At 37.6% G+C, this 17,594-nt stretch overlaps 1 protein-coding gene across 3 annotated transcripts in view; it reads right to left on the bottom strand.

Moving 5' to 3' along the window:
- Positions 1-17,594, bottom strand: part of KIAA0825 (KIAA0825 ortholog) — a 229,143-nt gene that overhangs the window by 150,681 nt on the left and 60,868 nt on the right. For all 3 annotated transcript variants that reach the window (XM_058044253.1, XM_058044255.1, XM_058044256.1), the window contains exons 5-6: positions 12,464-12,634; positions 1,080-1,174 (exon numbers count right to left, since the gene is read on the bottom strand). In XM_058044253.1, coding sequence (XP_057900236.1) covers positions 1,080-1,174; positions 12,464-12,634 — 266 coding nt within the window. The remainder of the gene's footprint in view (positions 1-1,079; positions 1,175-12,463; positions 12,635-17,594) is intronic.

Raw genomic sequence — 17,594 nt, 5'->3', positions numbered from 1 at the left:
TAAACACAGACTTCTGCAGTAATCTGAAGTGTAAGAGTTGCCATAAGAAGACACAGTAGGACATCATTACTTTTGGACTTATCTGACTTTGCATTGCTCTTATGACTTATATCAGACTTAAACCTTTCCAGAAATGGCCATTTGAGAATTGCACCACTGTAAGAGATATATTTTAATTACATAAGATGATATTCAGTAAATATCTCCACCATGAGGGCACAGTAGGAAAATAATAAAGACAGATTTCTAACTATTCCTCCAGCTATAATACTAAATTGGAAGTGAATGAATGGCTACAAAGTGAAGCCCTTCCAGTTTACTTCAATTTAAAAGTTGTGTCCTCCTTCCTCTCCCTTTTCCCACTAGCACAGGGGCAGCCCCCATGGATACACACTTTTACACTCCCTCAATTTTTTTAATGGGGATCAAGTACGTCCTAATCTACCTAAAATATTCTTCTTTGTAATACATATTAGTTTCACACATCAATCCAAAGCACATTTTTTTAAAATTTCAGCATCAAAATGAGGCCATTAAGAAATTAAATTCCACTATTATAAAATATGAGACAATTGGAGCATTTATGTGCCACAAAATCAATAATAAAAATGTGTTTTGTAGTAAATGGAAGTCAGATAAAAACAATCTTGTATGTACATTCTACAAAGCACAGTGCTTATTACACAGTAGTTTGTTGGCATGGCATCAGAAAAACTAGACATTATATGACATCTATACCTCTAGGAAGAACCATTATGATCAAATTCTAAGAACTTAATTAATTTTCTTTAAGGTTCTTTGAGATGATTTGTATACTACTAAGAAACCTATCATATTTAACTGATTTTTTTCCATTTTGTTAACAGTTTTTTCTGTTAATAACTACTAAATACCAACTACTTCTTTGAATGCCATAAGATTTTAATCCATCGAAACTGAAACTTTGCACATAGAAGTAAACACAGAAGCTGAAGTAATGAAACTACAGCAATAGGTATTTATAATGAACATGGTGAAAGCCTACACTGGAGACACAAAAGAAAACCCCACACAAAGTGTACGACTCTTTTCGCACTCACCTCTTCTACCTGAAGTAACTGCTCAGGAAGCACGCTGGTTTCATTTGCTCTAGTTTCTCCTATTAAAAGCTCCCCACTAGCTCTCTTCAGAACTCCTGCACAGTATGACAAAAGAGATCAAAGTTTCGATTAATTCTGTAGAAAAGTCAGCAGCCTTCAACATCTTCTCATGTATCAATATGAAGCATAAAAAAATCCTCAAGACGATGTAGGGGAATACTAATGTTATTATAAAGTCAAATTCAAGTTATATACAGTTTCTTTTACATAACATGATGAGATCAACATCTGGTGGTATTAGTATTTTATACAAATGCACATATAATGTGTAAAATATGGTTTCTTCTGTCATTAATGCATTTTTATACTGATTGTGAAGTCATCTCTTCTTAAGGAGGATAAATAACTCTAGATCAGCTGCATAGAAATGAATTTCTCCTCTTTGTTCAAAGAATTATATCAATTGAACACTAATATATTTTTACTTATTTGGAAATAAGAATAAAAAGACAGGTAATTAGTAAAGATATTATAAGCAAAATAATGGCTTATAAAACCATAAATAACAAGAGAAGCTCCTTAAGAAGGGCTGGTACAAAGCTCACTCATAAATCTTAGAGGGATACTTAACGGGATATTGCCCCAGTTTTGTCAAGGACAAACCAGTATCTGGGGTTGATTTCACTTTTCTCAGTGATTCAAGAAATCTGGGTTCCTGAAATGTACTGATGATTCCACTTCCAAGTGATACAAGCACAAATGGAGGTGCTTGTTGGCGATTTGAAAATCAAGGCAGCCTCGGCTGCAGTGACCATGACATACTGGAGTTCCAGATCCTGAGAGCACAAAGGAGGGCAAAAATCAAATCACAGCCCCAGGCTTCAGAGAAGCAGAATTTTACCTCTTCAAATATCTGCTTGGAAGAGTCCCATGGGATAAGGCCCTAGATATTGGGAACAAGAAATTTGATTAAAATTCAAGTTTCACCTCTGCTAATCTAAAGAGAACTGAAAAAAGCCAGCAAAAAGCCTGCATGCATGAACTAGAAGAGCCTAGCCAAACTCAAACACATAATGAAGCATATAGAACGTGGAAGTAAGGATGAGTAACCGGGAGGAACACATAAATAACTCCTGAGCATGGAAAACGTCAAGGAAGATAGAGCTCAGATGCAACTAATTTCGCCAAGGTTGTCAAGGACAAGAAGGGCTTCTCTAAGTAGACAGGTGATAAACGGAAGACTAGAGAAAACATGAGCCCATTGCTCAACAAGATGGGGGACCTGGTAACATAGTTATGGAAAAGGTTGAGATAATGAACGTCTTCTCCAACTCAGTATTTACTATCAAGACCAGCCTTCAGGAATCCCCGACACCAGAGACCAGGAGGTAAGGTTGAAGCAAGGAAGATGTACTCCAGGTGAAAGAGGATCAGATGACCTCAGAGGATCATCTGAGAACAACTAAGCAAACATACTGAACCCCTTGGGCTCTCCTGGGATGCACCTCCTGGGATGCACCCACACCTAAGTGTGGAGGGAGCTGGCAGGTGTCATTGCAAGGCCACTCTCAATAATTTTTGATCAGTCATGACAACTGGGAGAAGAGCCCAAAGGCTAGAAGAAAGGAAATGTTATTCCTATTTTCAAAAAGGGCAAGGAGAAGGACTCAGGGAATCAGAGTCTTGTCAACCTCACTTCAACCCCAAGGAAGGTAACAGAGGCATTTCCAGGTGCATTACAAAGAATTCATCAGGAGCATTCAGCATGGCTTCAGTTCAAAGAGGTCAGAATCAGTCTTCCACAAAGACAGGGCCAGTGGTCACAGGCCCAAACAGACATAAAGCCAGGAGGTTTCCTCTGAACATCAGAAAATGCTTTTTTTACTGTGAAGGTGACCAAGCACTGTAAGGCTGTCCAGAGAGGACATGGAATCTCTATCCTTGGAGATACTCAAAAGCTATCTGAGCATAACTGTGGGCAATTTGCTCTAGAGGCCTTGCTTGAGCAGGGATTGTTGGACAATATTAATACCAAAGATCCCTTGCAACCCCAACCTTTTTGTGATTCTGTGAGAGAATAGAACAAAGAGATACAAGGATAACACCAAACAATATTTATTTTAAAAATCTGTCTTGTAGCATAAACAAGACTGGTGCAAATATTCCTAAAGTAATGTACGTCATATGAAATTAAAAGAGATTTTAAATGACCAGGTGCTATCAAAACATTGTCAAAGATTATCTTCCAGGCATAACCTTGGAGGTCTTCAGTGATCTGAAACTAACAGTAGTACATGGCCAAGGTTTAAAGAGCTTTTCTCTCCCTGTGAAATTTCCAGCATTGGGTTTAATTTATCCAAAGTAGATTTAAGCTTTCCCTTAATTGATTTGCATTCTGAAAATAAACACTGTTTTTCATACACTTATACAACATTGTAGAGCTTTGATGTTTTTGTGGGGTTTCTTTGTCTGTTTTGGGTTTTTTTTTCCCAAACATTTGGAGTTTTTTTCCCAAATACCATTTTTGTTTGCATTTTCCTAAGACATTGACAGATTTATGCTGGTGTAAAATGAAAGATAAAATGGTAGAACATAAAACCAAAAGATATTATCCAGGCCATCCAACTCTCCGATACTCATCATTATAGACAAAACCAGAAACTTACTGGGTTTTTCCCAGCATGTTTTAATGTATTTTATGATAAAGTTTCTAACAGTTTTCTTTAGAAATTTAAAAAATTTCCAGAATTTAAAAAACCCAACTAATAGTCTAACTGACTGGATATTTTTCCTATTTTCTATTTTATATTTCCTATTTTCTAAGGTGCTTTCTATCTTAAATTTACCTTTTTTTCCTTTCAATTCTCCTTTTTTATAGATATAACGTCTCATTCTATCTATAACCACAAGTAAGCTTCTATACATTCATATTCTTGTATTATTTTCACCACTTAGATCTGCTATTTATAACTTTTTATGTCAAGACTTCAAAGAAAACCTTAAACATTTAAGCTGAAATCCTTGTGTATTCACAGAATTGCTGCCTTACTTGTTAAGTACTCATAGCTGAGATAAATAGGTATCTACCTGATGGTAGATTTTTGACTCCAGAACCACAGGCAAAGATCCAAATGAAGCTTACACGCACACCAGTCATTTAACAGGCTCCTTCATTATTAAATTAATGTGTTCGACTAGATTATCCCACCTCCTTTTCTAATTAACAGTCTGGGCACTCCTGCTTTATACTCATATGTATCTATGCTTGTGCATTTAGGCATACACACATCAAAAATTTCACTGGTCTTCTCAAAGATGCCCCAGGTTCAAGTCTCCCATATTTTACTGACTTCCTTTGGTTTCTCAAGTTTTTGATTTCCCCAGATCTCATCTGGGTATGGTTGGCTAAGGCCATCTTCTTCCTTGTTTTAACCTTCAGCTAGCAAGGGTCACCTTCCCACTTTGTATTGAACATCATACGCTTAGCCACATCCCCCTGCAGAGCCTCTGCTCTTCACGTGCTACTACAACCTTCCTCTCTAACACTATGTCCTCAGAGACGGATAACAAATTACACTCTTTCTGTCCTGTGAATTCCCCACTTGTGTGAGAGACTGGAAGGAATGTTTGCTCAAAATGTTTTGGGGGTGTGTATGAGGGAAAGCGGCAGGTCAGGCCTTGTTCTGGTGAGGCAGAACATTCCTCCATATACTCCACCCTCCAGAGCCTGTATCCCAGTCCCACAGTGACCACCAATCCCTAGCATTGCAGACAATGCTCCACACTCAGTCCCTGGAGCCCCAGTTCAGCCCCAGAGAGGCCAGATGACTCAAACTCCCACCTGGGGAAGGGCCCAGGAAAGCCAAAGGGTGTTTAACCTGAAACAAGGTCAGCATGTCTTGACCCTATCTACTCTTTGAATCTCTATGAGAGATTCATACCACTTCGCTGGAACCTGGAGTGGTAATTATGTTTGTTCTTTTCTATATAATTTCTGCCTTTCTCTCTTTCTTCTTTTAATTCCCTCTTCTTGGAAATTTTGAGTAGCTTAGAATTGAACAGCCTTAGAGCTTGCAAAGTCAAATGAGCTAAGTTAATGCTTTGAAAAGTGTTTTATGTTGATTGAATGCTGGCCTAAACGTTTTGCCAAAGTTCCTTGATATTCCAAAGTTGCCAGTAAGGTTGTTTTGACCTCTTGAGAATATCTTGCTGGTATTTGTCTGTGTGTCTAACCATGAAAAACCACAAGCCCTTTCAAGTGTCTCATCAAGTAAGGATTTTAGGGCCTTACAACTTGTCTTCTGACTGTCTTGCCCTAATCAACAAACTCTCCTGGGAAAGAGAAGCACAGCTTTATTTAAGGTACAGCTGCTACTCAGCCCAAATTAGCTTGCCACTGCAGAGAGAAAGACAGGCATGGGTTGAAGGAACCATACCTATCTAGACGAATCCTCTGACTTCTCTCTTTAAATAGCACATATTAAACTGCTTTTGCACATAGAAAGAAATGCATGTGATCCCTCTCACATGGGAGAGGGATGCTTTCCACCTTAAATTTACATTTCTTAATTAAATTAAAATAAATTTTAAATTAAATTCCTCACACATGGGAGAGTGTGAGAGTCTGTCAGAATTTTCCCTCATCTGCCTCTCGATTGTCCTGGGGAGACCACTGAAGAGAAAACCACCCCCCCTGTCTATATCTGGCTCTGAAGGAGAAAAGTCACACACCATGGGCCCTGAGACCTGAAAGTTCAGTGTTAAGCTATTGTTTTCATAAGTGTGTTTGCTGTATGCTAAGAAGAGGGCACCATGCCCCGTTTGCAACAATAGCAGCTCTGGAAGCTGTCCCACCTCTCAGCCTGGCTGGACTTCTCCTGAGTCTCAGGTGGTCTCCCACAGAAGACCCTCGCCTGTTTTACAACCACCGTGACAGACAGACAGAGATGTGAGAAGATTCTCCACCAAGGACTGAGACGTGAAACTCCTAAAAGGCCCCTCTGCTCCTTCCAAGGACTGAGACTGAAACCCCCAGCCCGGGGGAGGTGTGTGGGGAGGCAAGCTGACCGAAGCGAGATGTTTGCCCGCAGACTGTGGCCACTGGAGCAAGAAAACAATGGCTCTCATTTACTGCTGAGAACATAAACTACCTGTTATATCTGTTCTCTATTGTATCTGTTTCCCCCCCACCAATTTTCAGTAATAAAATCCTCTGAGCTAGCTAGAGCCTTTGAGATCTCCCCAGCGTAGCAGGTGGACCCTCGGCTGGACTGGACCAAAGGACTTCGTCTCTGCGTTGGTAGCTATATCCCCTCCCTCTCTCCTCTTTCTTTCTTTCTCTCTCTTTTTCTCTCCCTTAATCCCTCTATCGCATTTTTGCTGTAGTTATTTCAATAAAACCACATTTGATTTGATTATCACTGCAAACCCCCTTGTACCGTGTTGGTCTTTGCACTCTGAGATCATTCCTACGAACCATCAGGTCATCTGTCCACTAGGATGGACCCTGACAGAGAGGGATCACTTGTTTAGAGAAAAGAATTTGCAGAAAGAGAGCTGAAAAAAGTGAATGTTGTAAAAGAAGATGGTGGCTGAAGAAAAACATAATTTTCTCATATTTGCTTCTTTTCCAGAGCATATTCTAAACCTTCAGCATTCTTGATTATTGGGGAAGACTGGATTAACCACAAATCCTTGCTTTGTCTTTCTTGAAATCGATGTTCTACAAACATCTAGTCTGACGGAATGCTCATAATTTCTGTATTTTCTTTAGTTTATCAACCAGGCAGTTTTAATAACTTTGATTGTACATAATGAGAACAAGATTATAATATCCAGTGCTACACTTAAAATCAAAACGCTTCAGCCACCTTTCCTTGTGTGTATTAAAATTTGTCTGGGATTACTCTTCTCTTCAAAATAATTGTTTGCCTAGGTCCCCTTTATCTATTTATTTCTTTCTCCAATTCAGTAATTTTCTGGTTTTGTAATGGTGGTTACAAAGACCAAAGAATGACAGTGACACCTCTTGCATTTTAAAGATAACTATTTTTACTTTTTATAAGAAGTTCTATTAATTTTTTTTTCTATAGAATTCCACAGCTTTCCTACTTTTATAGCATTTAGGGCTATAAGAACAGTCATTGTGACACTGTCTTGCATGCAGCAGAGAATAGCAAAATATCAAGGAAAGCTTTTGTATGAACTACTCACTATCTGTGTATTAGCTAAGTATCAGTGCTAGCAAAGTAGCTTACAAATTGGATTCAGCCAGCTCAGTCGGAACTCTTATTGAAAACATGCTGGAAATAATACATCTTGCAGAAGTAAAAAGAACCATTCCTCCAGAAATATAAATAACAATTAAAAAATCCCCGACTAACTATGGGTCAAAAACATCTTCTGCTATCTATCTTCAATAATGAACTTTTTACTTGTTGTACTATTCTGAGAAAACTGTACTAACCCAGATGCAGAAAATGTACCTCTGAAATCATATTGTCCTCCTAGTTTAAATTCATCATCACTGTGGATTGATTGAAGCTGTGTATTTGTAAAAGAAGATACTTGAATGCATTATGTTGACACCAAAGCAAAAATCACAACTTTTTTTAATCTACAATTGCAAATTTTGCAATACTGCAACTTTGCAATAAAAGTCTGTTAGGAGGATGTACCTCAAAAATTTTATTCTACATTCCTTTTATTACACTTTCCAGAAATGGATATAGAGTTAAGCATTTTTCTTTAAAGTGTGAAGGAAGGACCTCTGCAAATCTTCCCAGTCCCCTGCGACAGAGCTTGTAAACCTAAGGACTTGACAACTTCACCCACAGTGTTTTCAAGCACTCCATTGGAGAAAAACTTTCTTGGTATTCATTATCTGATCTGTCCCAAGTTCACCTTTCTCACTGAAATGGGGAAAAAAAAGTAAGACAGATGAAAGCACATTAGATATTTTTGATTTTTTAGAAGTCTTAACAAGAGGCTCCTGAAAACCCAAGAGGAAAGAAAAATCTAACTTTAAGATGGAAAGAGAATGCTATTTGTCAGAGTTCAAAACTCAAGTCTCTTGCTTAACACTTGATTGTAGACAATCACGTTCCTGATTGCTTCAAAGAGAAGCTGTGATGCTGGAAGTACTAGGTATGTTAGAACTTCTCATTAATTTCAACTGAATGTAAACTACTCAACTTAAGTAGACTATCTCATCACAGTAGGTATGACAAGATACCAGCAGATGAAAGGGTTAAATAGTCCAGAAAAAACTGGGGATGGTTACTCCTATAATTTTATGAAATCCAATGCCTGTAGTGGAACAAAGTTATGCGTCATTGTGAATTAATGTCCTGTAAGCTATAGAAAAAACACAGATACCTATTCTCCGAAAGGCAGAGTAGCAGCCTTGCCCAGATGTCACACTACTGTTAAGGGGTGGAACAAAACCATACCATCACTTGTTTGTCCAAGAACTTTGCATGATTTTCTCCTAATTTTGATTTAAAGGAAAACTTGAAGAACATATCGGTAGTAGATAAAATGTGTATTTACACTATCTTTTAAAAAACCTCTGCTTAGATAACACAAATACAGTTTTAAATCAAGCTCAAATCTTGATGTATACATATTAAGGAACACTAAGTTATTGCTGGTAAAGTCAAAAAATAAAATCATGAAGAATTGGAAAGAACAGTGAAAAGAAGTTAGAGTGGAAAATGCAATTCAGAGAATTCTTTTCTCCAATCTATGCAAAGTAATTTGTGAAAATGAGGATTCTGAATATATTCCAGAAGATACCAGATAAAGAACTCAAACTGAACTCAGAGACCTATCTGTATCACCTAAAAACTCTCTACATCCATCTCCCTACAGAGTTCACTCTGGTTCACTGTTTCCTTTGGTGCTATTGTCTGCCATGGGGTTACCATCAGAGAACACTGGTAGGCAGTACTTCCCTCTAACATCTATTTTCAACGGCCTAAATTGGTCTTCATAGGATTCCATTGTGCACGCTGCAAAGAAACTTGTCTTGTTGCCAGCTAGAACTCTGAACTACATGTCTTTCTTTTCTTCACTGTTCTTTTTTTGGTTCACAAGCAACCTCCTACCAAAAGCAGAATCTGCAGAAGAGACTACATCCAAGCAATAATGCAATGAAAAAGTAAGAAGAGAAGCCCAGGTGGCCACCTTGCAAATTTCCAATGTGGAAGCCTTCGACCTCTCCGCCCAAGAAGCAGCTATAGTCCTAGTGTAATGAGCTTTACAAACCCTGGGAGCCTCTTTACCCTTAACTACATACGCCTCTCTAATACAATCCCTTAACCATCTAGCTAAGCAACTCTTAGAAGCCATTTGACCCCTCTTAAGACCCCCTAAGAGAACAAACAATCTGTCAGAAGATATGAAATCTTTGATTCTTCTGTGATAAACCCTAAGTGTTCTTCTTACATCCAATTTATGCAGCCGTTGCTCTTTGTCATTGCTGGGTTTAGGGAAAAATGAGGGCCAAGAAACCGTCTGGTTTAGATAAAACTCAGAAGCCATCTTTGGGACAAAAAAATCTTTATAAAGAGGAACCATCCAAAGAACTACTTTGTTTCTGATGGAACTTTATACATGTTCTAAATATCAAAATTGAAGTACTACAGAATATAAAACAAAAAATCAATTGACATTGAAGCAGCTATTCACATAAATACACCACTTGACACCAGCACAAGAAAAAACCATTACTTTTGTTGCACCTCTGTGTGAGCTACATAGATTGTCTCTCGTGAATACTAAAAGCAACCAAAGCATAAAGGAAACAAGTACAAGGCTTCTGTCTACGCATTGCCTAGGGAGACTTTAGGTGACTTGGACATTCACCTACCTTTTATGAATTGGCCATCTTTCCTCAGTTTGCCAGCAGTACTACTTGCAGAGCACTGACACCTCAGATATCCCTCACTGCAGACACTGAGGGGTAGGTTGGATATACCCAACCTAGCCTGAACCCATTGAGACTATGGGTAACTTTCTAGCACCATCAGCACTCCATTCAGTCTGGGCTAATGCACTCTGCTTCTTAGGCTGGTTCTGCAGCTGGTGCTGCACTGTGAACCTGACCTTTGTACACAAGCTAATTTAAAGTTGCTTCCGACACATCTACATCTTGACTCTGCCAAATTAAACAAGATTTCTAGTAATAAGGCTTCAAAATAAGTACTGAAGATGGCCATTTTATTGTCTAGTCATATGCTACAATGTGTTCTGATGAAAATAAAACAAGGATTTTAACCAACACTTCTTTTAAAAAAACTCGGCCATCATCAGTGAAAAAAATAAAATTATCAACCCAATACAGGACATTAACAGGGAAAATCTTAAACTCTTTTAGGTAACCTGGAACTACTGGGAACATAGCTTTCATTCTACCACATCAAATCATCTTTCACTTCACTACAACTGAGATTTCCAACAATATGAAAATAAACCTTTCTTCTAGTCAGACCTCTTGTTAAAAATTTCTCTGGACATATCTTTCCACAAACTATCTGTAAACATATGGAGAACAGTTCCGTGAATAGAATCACCTGATCACAACAGCAACTCTAAAAAAAATAATGTATGTCTGAGACTTCATTAAAAGCATCTGAAAAATATTTACCCTCACTTGTTTTTCAGGGTAAAATGAATTCTATGTTTTTTTCTGGAATGGACCTTTTACCAAAAGACTGCCTCCTACAAGATCTAATAATATTTCGCATTCAGATTTGAGATTTTAAGTAGAGATACCAATTAAGAATTAACTTGCTATAGATATGATTACTCTAAAAGAATACTTCTCAAAGAAAGTGGCTTAACACTCTTTGGAGAAATAGTTCTGTATGAAATTAAGCTTGGAGAAAAATTTATTAATTAATTAAGCAGGATAATTTTTACTTCCGGGAAAGCAAAATGTTTCTTGCTAATCTTGAAATTGTTAAGTCCTCTGAATGACTGGAGACCACATGCCTTAGAATATAATCATATAAATATCAAATAAATTTCCCATTTGAGATGTCTTGATTGTTTTTACACACTCTCACATAATACAGTAATAAAAAGTACATTTACCATTGTCCTTACTGAGTGCATACCCTGCTCAACACATGAGGAAAAGTCTACAAGTTTATTTTAAAACCTCTTTGTAGAATCAAGTCCATAAAACATAAATTATAATGTATAATAGCGTAACATTTCTTGAGAATTAATAAAACTGAGTGAAGGAGGCAGAAATACATTGAAGTCACTGAAGTCATTGAAGTCAGCAAAAATGGAATTTGAATGCGTATTTTATTAGAGCTTTGACATATATTCTAAAAAAATATACGTTAACCTGTATTTTTTATTTTGGAGTTTCAATATTACAGGTGGAGAATACAACAACAAACTGTGTGCCTTAGAACTCATGTTATTTAATATTTTTATTTTTGTCAATGTAGTATTCTGAGACTACATCAATCCCAAAACACCTTTCTCCTCAGCCTGCAGCTTGACTATAGAGATAGTGAACATTTGATTTCACCTATCCTCTCTCCCTGAGCAGCCTGGCCTCATTTCTGGTCTGATATTTCTCTGCAATAAAATCAAAGCTCTTGAAACCACTTCTCTCTCATGGCTTGGAGTCTCCACTGGCAGAAGCAGCAGAGTAGAACATTTGTGAGAATACTCCTGGAAAGTGTTATTCACCTGAATTTTCACGATACCTGGTTCTACTGAATACAATTAGATGAAAAAAAAGTGAGCTTTGAACCTATAGCAAATGCAAACTTGAAGCTGGATCATTTTACTGATGTAGGACCTCCTTCTGTAACATAGCCACTGAAGCCAGTGAGATAAGCATGCTAGTAAACATAGTTAATATGAGTAAGTGTGAGAAATACAGGTTAAACATGGACTATATCCTTTAGCAGTTAGTTTCACGTACACTAAGATCAACTAAACTGATATTAACGTATTTGCTTTTCTCTCTTGAAAAAGGCAGTTTTCAAGGACAAGTTCAGAAAAAGTCAGTTTCAAAGAATTCAGACTGAGTATTGTTGTGTCCTATATGAGACATAGGATTTTATAGAGAATCCAGTAGGAGATATCTTGTTGCAGTGTTTGATAGTTTTTCACCATGGCTCTCCATTAATATCTACAGTTAGTACATCACATCTTTATACACAGCAATCAGTTCTTTTCTACAAGTCAGCGTGCTCAAATGTAAATCTGCACATTTCAAAAGCTTTTTCAGTGGATATGGAAACACATTTATTTGAAAAATATGATGACACAAATTAGGTAATTAATGTTGAAAATAGCATAAAATTATTCTTTTGCACAAAATAAACCAATAAATCAGGACAATCATTCATTACCTTGAACATTCTTATTCCTCTCTGTAAATGAAGGCAGCAGCAGAAATTCTGTAGAGAGCTCTTCAATTTTTTCCTCCATTAATAAGAAGAGTTTGATAAGTTGAGAAAGACATTTGAGTTGATATAAGGTTAAGCAGAAGTTCCGTCCTTTCCTGTGGTATTCCTGGGAGGCTATTCAAGTAAAATTATAAAATAGCTTTAATTATAGCAGAAAAAACCAAACAATACTGCAAAACCGATTATGTAAGACAGTGCAATACATCAAGCAATTTAACTTTCCTTATAACATAATGTATTTTTTCTCATTATAAAATACTGTTACATTATTTTTTCCTAAGTCTTCAGAACTTCTCCATCATCTGTGAGACTCCAATTGACTTCCAGGTTTTGTTACTCATTAACTAGGAATTTTTCCATGCAATGGATTTACTCAGGAATGTTCTCACCTGTGTTTTACAGAAAACCCACTGTGTTGCAAAAGCCGAAAGGCAAAAAAACACATCATTACTGTATTTTAATGGTTTGGGACATCACATCACTTGTCACTCTGCAAGTCACCTTGTCTGTTTAACAATCTGCTAGCACAATACAGTTGATGAATATGACATTTGAGTGAAAGAAACATCAATCTAACACTCCACAACTTTAAATATGTGGGGTTTGAAAACAAGTGAGACTGTCAGTGAGCAAATATCAGCAAGTAATATCACTATAAGCATTTGGTATTTAAAAGAAGAAACCGAACATTTTATTTTGAAAGGTTAACACATGCACTCATAACATATAATCATGTCACATCAACTAGGGAACTCTGATTTCAGCACAGTCAGACTATAAATGATTCCGAGACGTTTCCAATGCAGTATTACCAAACCACATGGGTTTAAGTACTTTAATTTTATAATGTCTATAAGTGTAACAAGTTTGCTCTTCTATGCAAATTATGGTGAGCTGATACCATAGTCCTACACAGTTCTGTTGCAGATGTAACACCAGCAGAAAAGTTATTCTGGAAAGTGTCAATGGGAAAGTCAGAGTAGTTTGAAAGGGAAGCTCTGAAAGATGAATACAAAAAGAAATTGATTGAATGTACTTTTATGTGTGAAATCTTTCTGGCCTTTGCAAATTTTAAGTACTTCGTACCTTCCTTTTCCCTCAAAGTTTCTAAATATTTTTTAGGCATTTACAAATCACTTTTAAATAGACTTAGATCTAAGTAGAAGAGCTAATTCCATAATATGCCATTCCAGTTTTACAGCATTAGCGATTGGACTGCAGGTTTTGCATCCACATCTGAATTTCTTCCAAGTTCCAAACAGATGTATTCATGTTACTTCCTTGCATTTCTAAGAATGTCAAGAGAGTTATGCATAAATGCCTTTGTTAGTGTCTTTCCTCTCTGAATAATGAGTAAACAGCAAATCTATCACTGGATTTCTAATTTTAAGTCTTAAACCTACAAAAAAATCACATTCACAGAATTTTACTCCTTACCTGAAAACTAGAGAATATAATCTGAGTTTAATTGACATGAAAAGACTGCCTGAGTCTGCAGTGTAAGAACCACAAAACACATCCTAAAAATGAACACAACATTAGTTCCACCGCCTATAATTTCAAAACTTTGTGATATTTCTGCCCTGTCTATGGAGGAACAAGGAAACAGTCCACTTATTTGATTCCCTCAAATGATATTGTCCTTATTAGATTGAAAGCAAGTGGGTGTAGAAAACAAAGGTATACCACAGTAATGCTGTCCTTAGAATACATTACCAAACTCAGAAAAAGTAAAAACTTTTACTTTTAATGATAATTCAGAATATATTTCAGTTTTATTGTTTCTCAGAAATGACAATTAATTTATTTAGGGCTTGATGCTCAAGTAGTGTGCACATACCTGATTATCCAAAGTTTGACTTCTATACATCCAGATCATTAGGTTTAAAATACTGATAGCAGCATTTAATTTTGAAGAACATTGACCAGCCTGCTTAAACAAGCACATCACTGTCCATTTTTTAGCAGAGTAGAATGAAAAGGCACCTCTTTTCTGACATTGTTCTGACTGGACAACCACAGGACAAAAACCTTTAAGAACTGTGTGCTTCGCCAAGAGCGAGGCAGCCCATGCGATGACATAGAGAACACCTCATAACAGGTTTATAAACTCTGCAGAAGATTGTCATGAAGAGAACATGTCTCCATGTGGACAGATGTGAAATAGACATGAAGGCTGTGATATATGTTCAACAAAACCTCAGTGACATCAACCTGTTTGGAGGAAAATTTGCCATATTCACAAAGTGGAGTATGCTTACTCTGAAAATGTTACCAAACGGATCATGACTTGGAGGGTTAGGTCAGAAAACTAATATAACTCATTTAGCCAGGTGACACTGTGCACCCCTCCATTATGAAAATGGTCTGAAATTGTTGTTAGCATTCTATCTAATCCACAGAGGACAATACACAGTGTGGCTGAAAGTCCATGAAGCTGATCTCAGCCAGCGGCGAATCAGCAAGAAATGGCATCCAGTCTAACTGCAGTGTCACAGACATCTTTTATAAAAAATCCTTTCCTTACCATTTTTCCTCCTGAGAAGCTGAGAGGCCTCAGGAACAAAATGTAAACAATGATTATCTGCTGCTGTGGAATGGAACAGGCAGATCTTTGATTGGCCCATGTTGGTTGTTTCTAATTAATGGCCAATCACAGCCCAGCTGGCTTGGACAGCCTTTGTTATCATTCTTTCCTATTCTATTCTTAGCTAGCCTTCTGATGAAATTCTTTCTTCTATTCTTTTAGTATAGTTTTAATATAATATATATCATAAAATAATAAATCAAGCCTTCTGAAACATGGAGTCAGATCGTCATCTCTTCCCTCATCCTAAGACCCCTGTGAACATGGTCACACTGCAGGATAGAAAGGAAATGGAGAAAGTTACATGATACAAACCAGCTTCCTTCCTGAACCACCTGCAATTTACTACTATCATTCTTCTAAATTTGATTTTTTCTGCATGTCTGACTTTAATTCATTAAGTCTCTGTACAAGGAAATAGCTGCAGCAGGATCTCTGAATACAGACAAACATAAACAGGACCTCTTAGTACCTCCTAACAACAGGATATGTTGGCTTTCTGCTAAAGCAATACCTGGAGAGAAGAATTTCTGAAAAGGGACAGAAAGGCTGGTACAGAGGCTATAGAGAGGTAAAGTGCATTCTACAGCCTTGGCCAATGTGCCAATAAGCTGATTTACAAATATTGCTCAACAAAAAAGTTGAGATCAGGACCTAAACAAATACAGAGGAGTAAAAAAAGGTTCTGAGCTCCTGAACATAGCCCCGGGCTTCCGTCTCTGCAAAACAAGGATCACACCACTGCTGTACAAAACCAATGCCTATGCTGATAATTCCTAAACTGCTCTGGAGGCCAAATCTGCTAGCAGAAATATCCTAAGTCAGGAAAATGAGCTATCTTAAACTACAACAGAAAAGATTCAAACCAAGCACAGTGTCAGGGACCACTGAAGTCTGGCTCCTACTTGAGGAACAAGCATGACAATACAGCCAGCAGGACAGGCTCCTTGCCAGCCAGGGCCCAGTCATGCAGATCCTGAGTAAGGCAGATCCTAACATGACAGGTTTCAACCAACAGTACAGATCATCAGCCAAGTTAATGGTGATGACACAAATCTGAGGTCAAATCAGGAAGCTAATTCACCCTTTTGAGTCTGGATCTGGCCTGGTGAAGGTAACCACAAGTCAGGCAGAGTTCAGTGAACACTCAGTGGAACCATGGTGATAAGGCAGGTTCAAGCTCATGGCAGGAAAATTGAATCAACAGTAGATGAACACCAGGACATCTGTGATGTAGTTCAAGCAGGGACTGAGGACCCGGGTGCAGGTGAAATAGATCTCATGGGCAGGCTGCGGTGAAGGTCCCTGAAAAGGCTGGTCAGGGTCTTCAGGCTCACTAATGCATACAAGGCTTTGCTGCATAGCTCTTAAGGACTTGAATTTTCAGACAAAGACCTCAGAAAAACAGGGAAACTGTCTTTCTGCTTCATGGAGGATAGAACAACTATTTTGCTAAGAGGAAAAAGAGAGTACTTGAGGTTTCTGTAGTTCTTTCTGGGGGGATAGGAGGGAGAAGACTAAAAGATTACTTGAATTAACATGAACCTGCACTGCGCTGATTTGTAGCAAGTAAATCAATCTTGATGGTTCCTTACACAAAACTGGAATGAAGCAAAAGAATAAGTTCAAAACTTCCATGCAATTTAGATAATCTGTACTCTTGAGTTCCAACCACATAGAGGCAGAGGGGACTCAAAGGATATTTAATTTCTTCAAGCATGCTCATTTACTACTCCAACTATCAAAAAATGGGCACCAGAAGTCTGTCAACCCAAACAATATTACTCTTAGAGAGAGTTTCTATTTTTCTAATAGAAAAAGAATGCCCAAAAGAAGGGTGTCTATCAATTTATGCAAGGTTCGTGTGCTGATGCCAAGGCAGCTGATGCAGTTATACAACACCGGAGAAACTAGGGGTACTATTTTCAGGTTTGGCCTTTCATTTTAGCAGAATTGAAGCTGAAGAAATTTTCCTAAGATCTGAAGGACATGTCACCCTTGTCGAAGAATAAAGCTGTCCATTTTACCAGAGACCATTTGGCTGGATGTAGCTGGACAGATGGTATCATAGAATTTCACTTCACCAGTGATGAAGTTGAGAGGTGCCCATATGAATTCTAAGACAGCTAATAAGTTAATTAAAGCATTTTTCAAGCAACATAAAGTGAAAGGCATTCTATAAGGCACTTGATTATTGTACCTGACCTTCTCCTAAGTACCTAAATTCAGTAGCAAGGTATCTGCCTTTATCTTAGCACTTTTAAAGATTTTCCTCATCTTTGAAAAGGAAGATGCATAAGAAATAAGGCTGAGCTAGATCTACATGACCTGTGTATATCTGCTAACTTGTGATTTTATAGCAAGTTTCAGAAGTGATACTTTCCTCAATTCTGTAGCTCTTGAAACCATTAAAAAAAGTGTTCCAACTCCCTTGGTTATAGCCTGGAGGCACTGAAGATCTCAAAAGGCATAAGAAAACATGTATGA

This window comes from Melospiza georgiana, chromosome Z (assembly GCF_028018845.1).
Source record: "Melospiza georgiana isolate bMelGeo1 chromosome Z, bMelGeo1.pri, whole genome shotgun sequence".
Taxonomy (NCBI): domain Eukaryota; kingdom Metazoa; phylum Chordata; class Aves; order Passeriformes; family Passerellidae; genus Melospiza; species Melospiza georgiana.
This window is presented reverse-complemented; position numbering and strand designations above follow the sequence as displayed.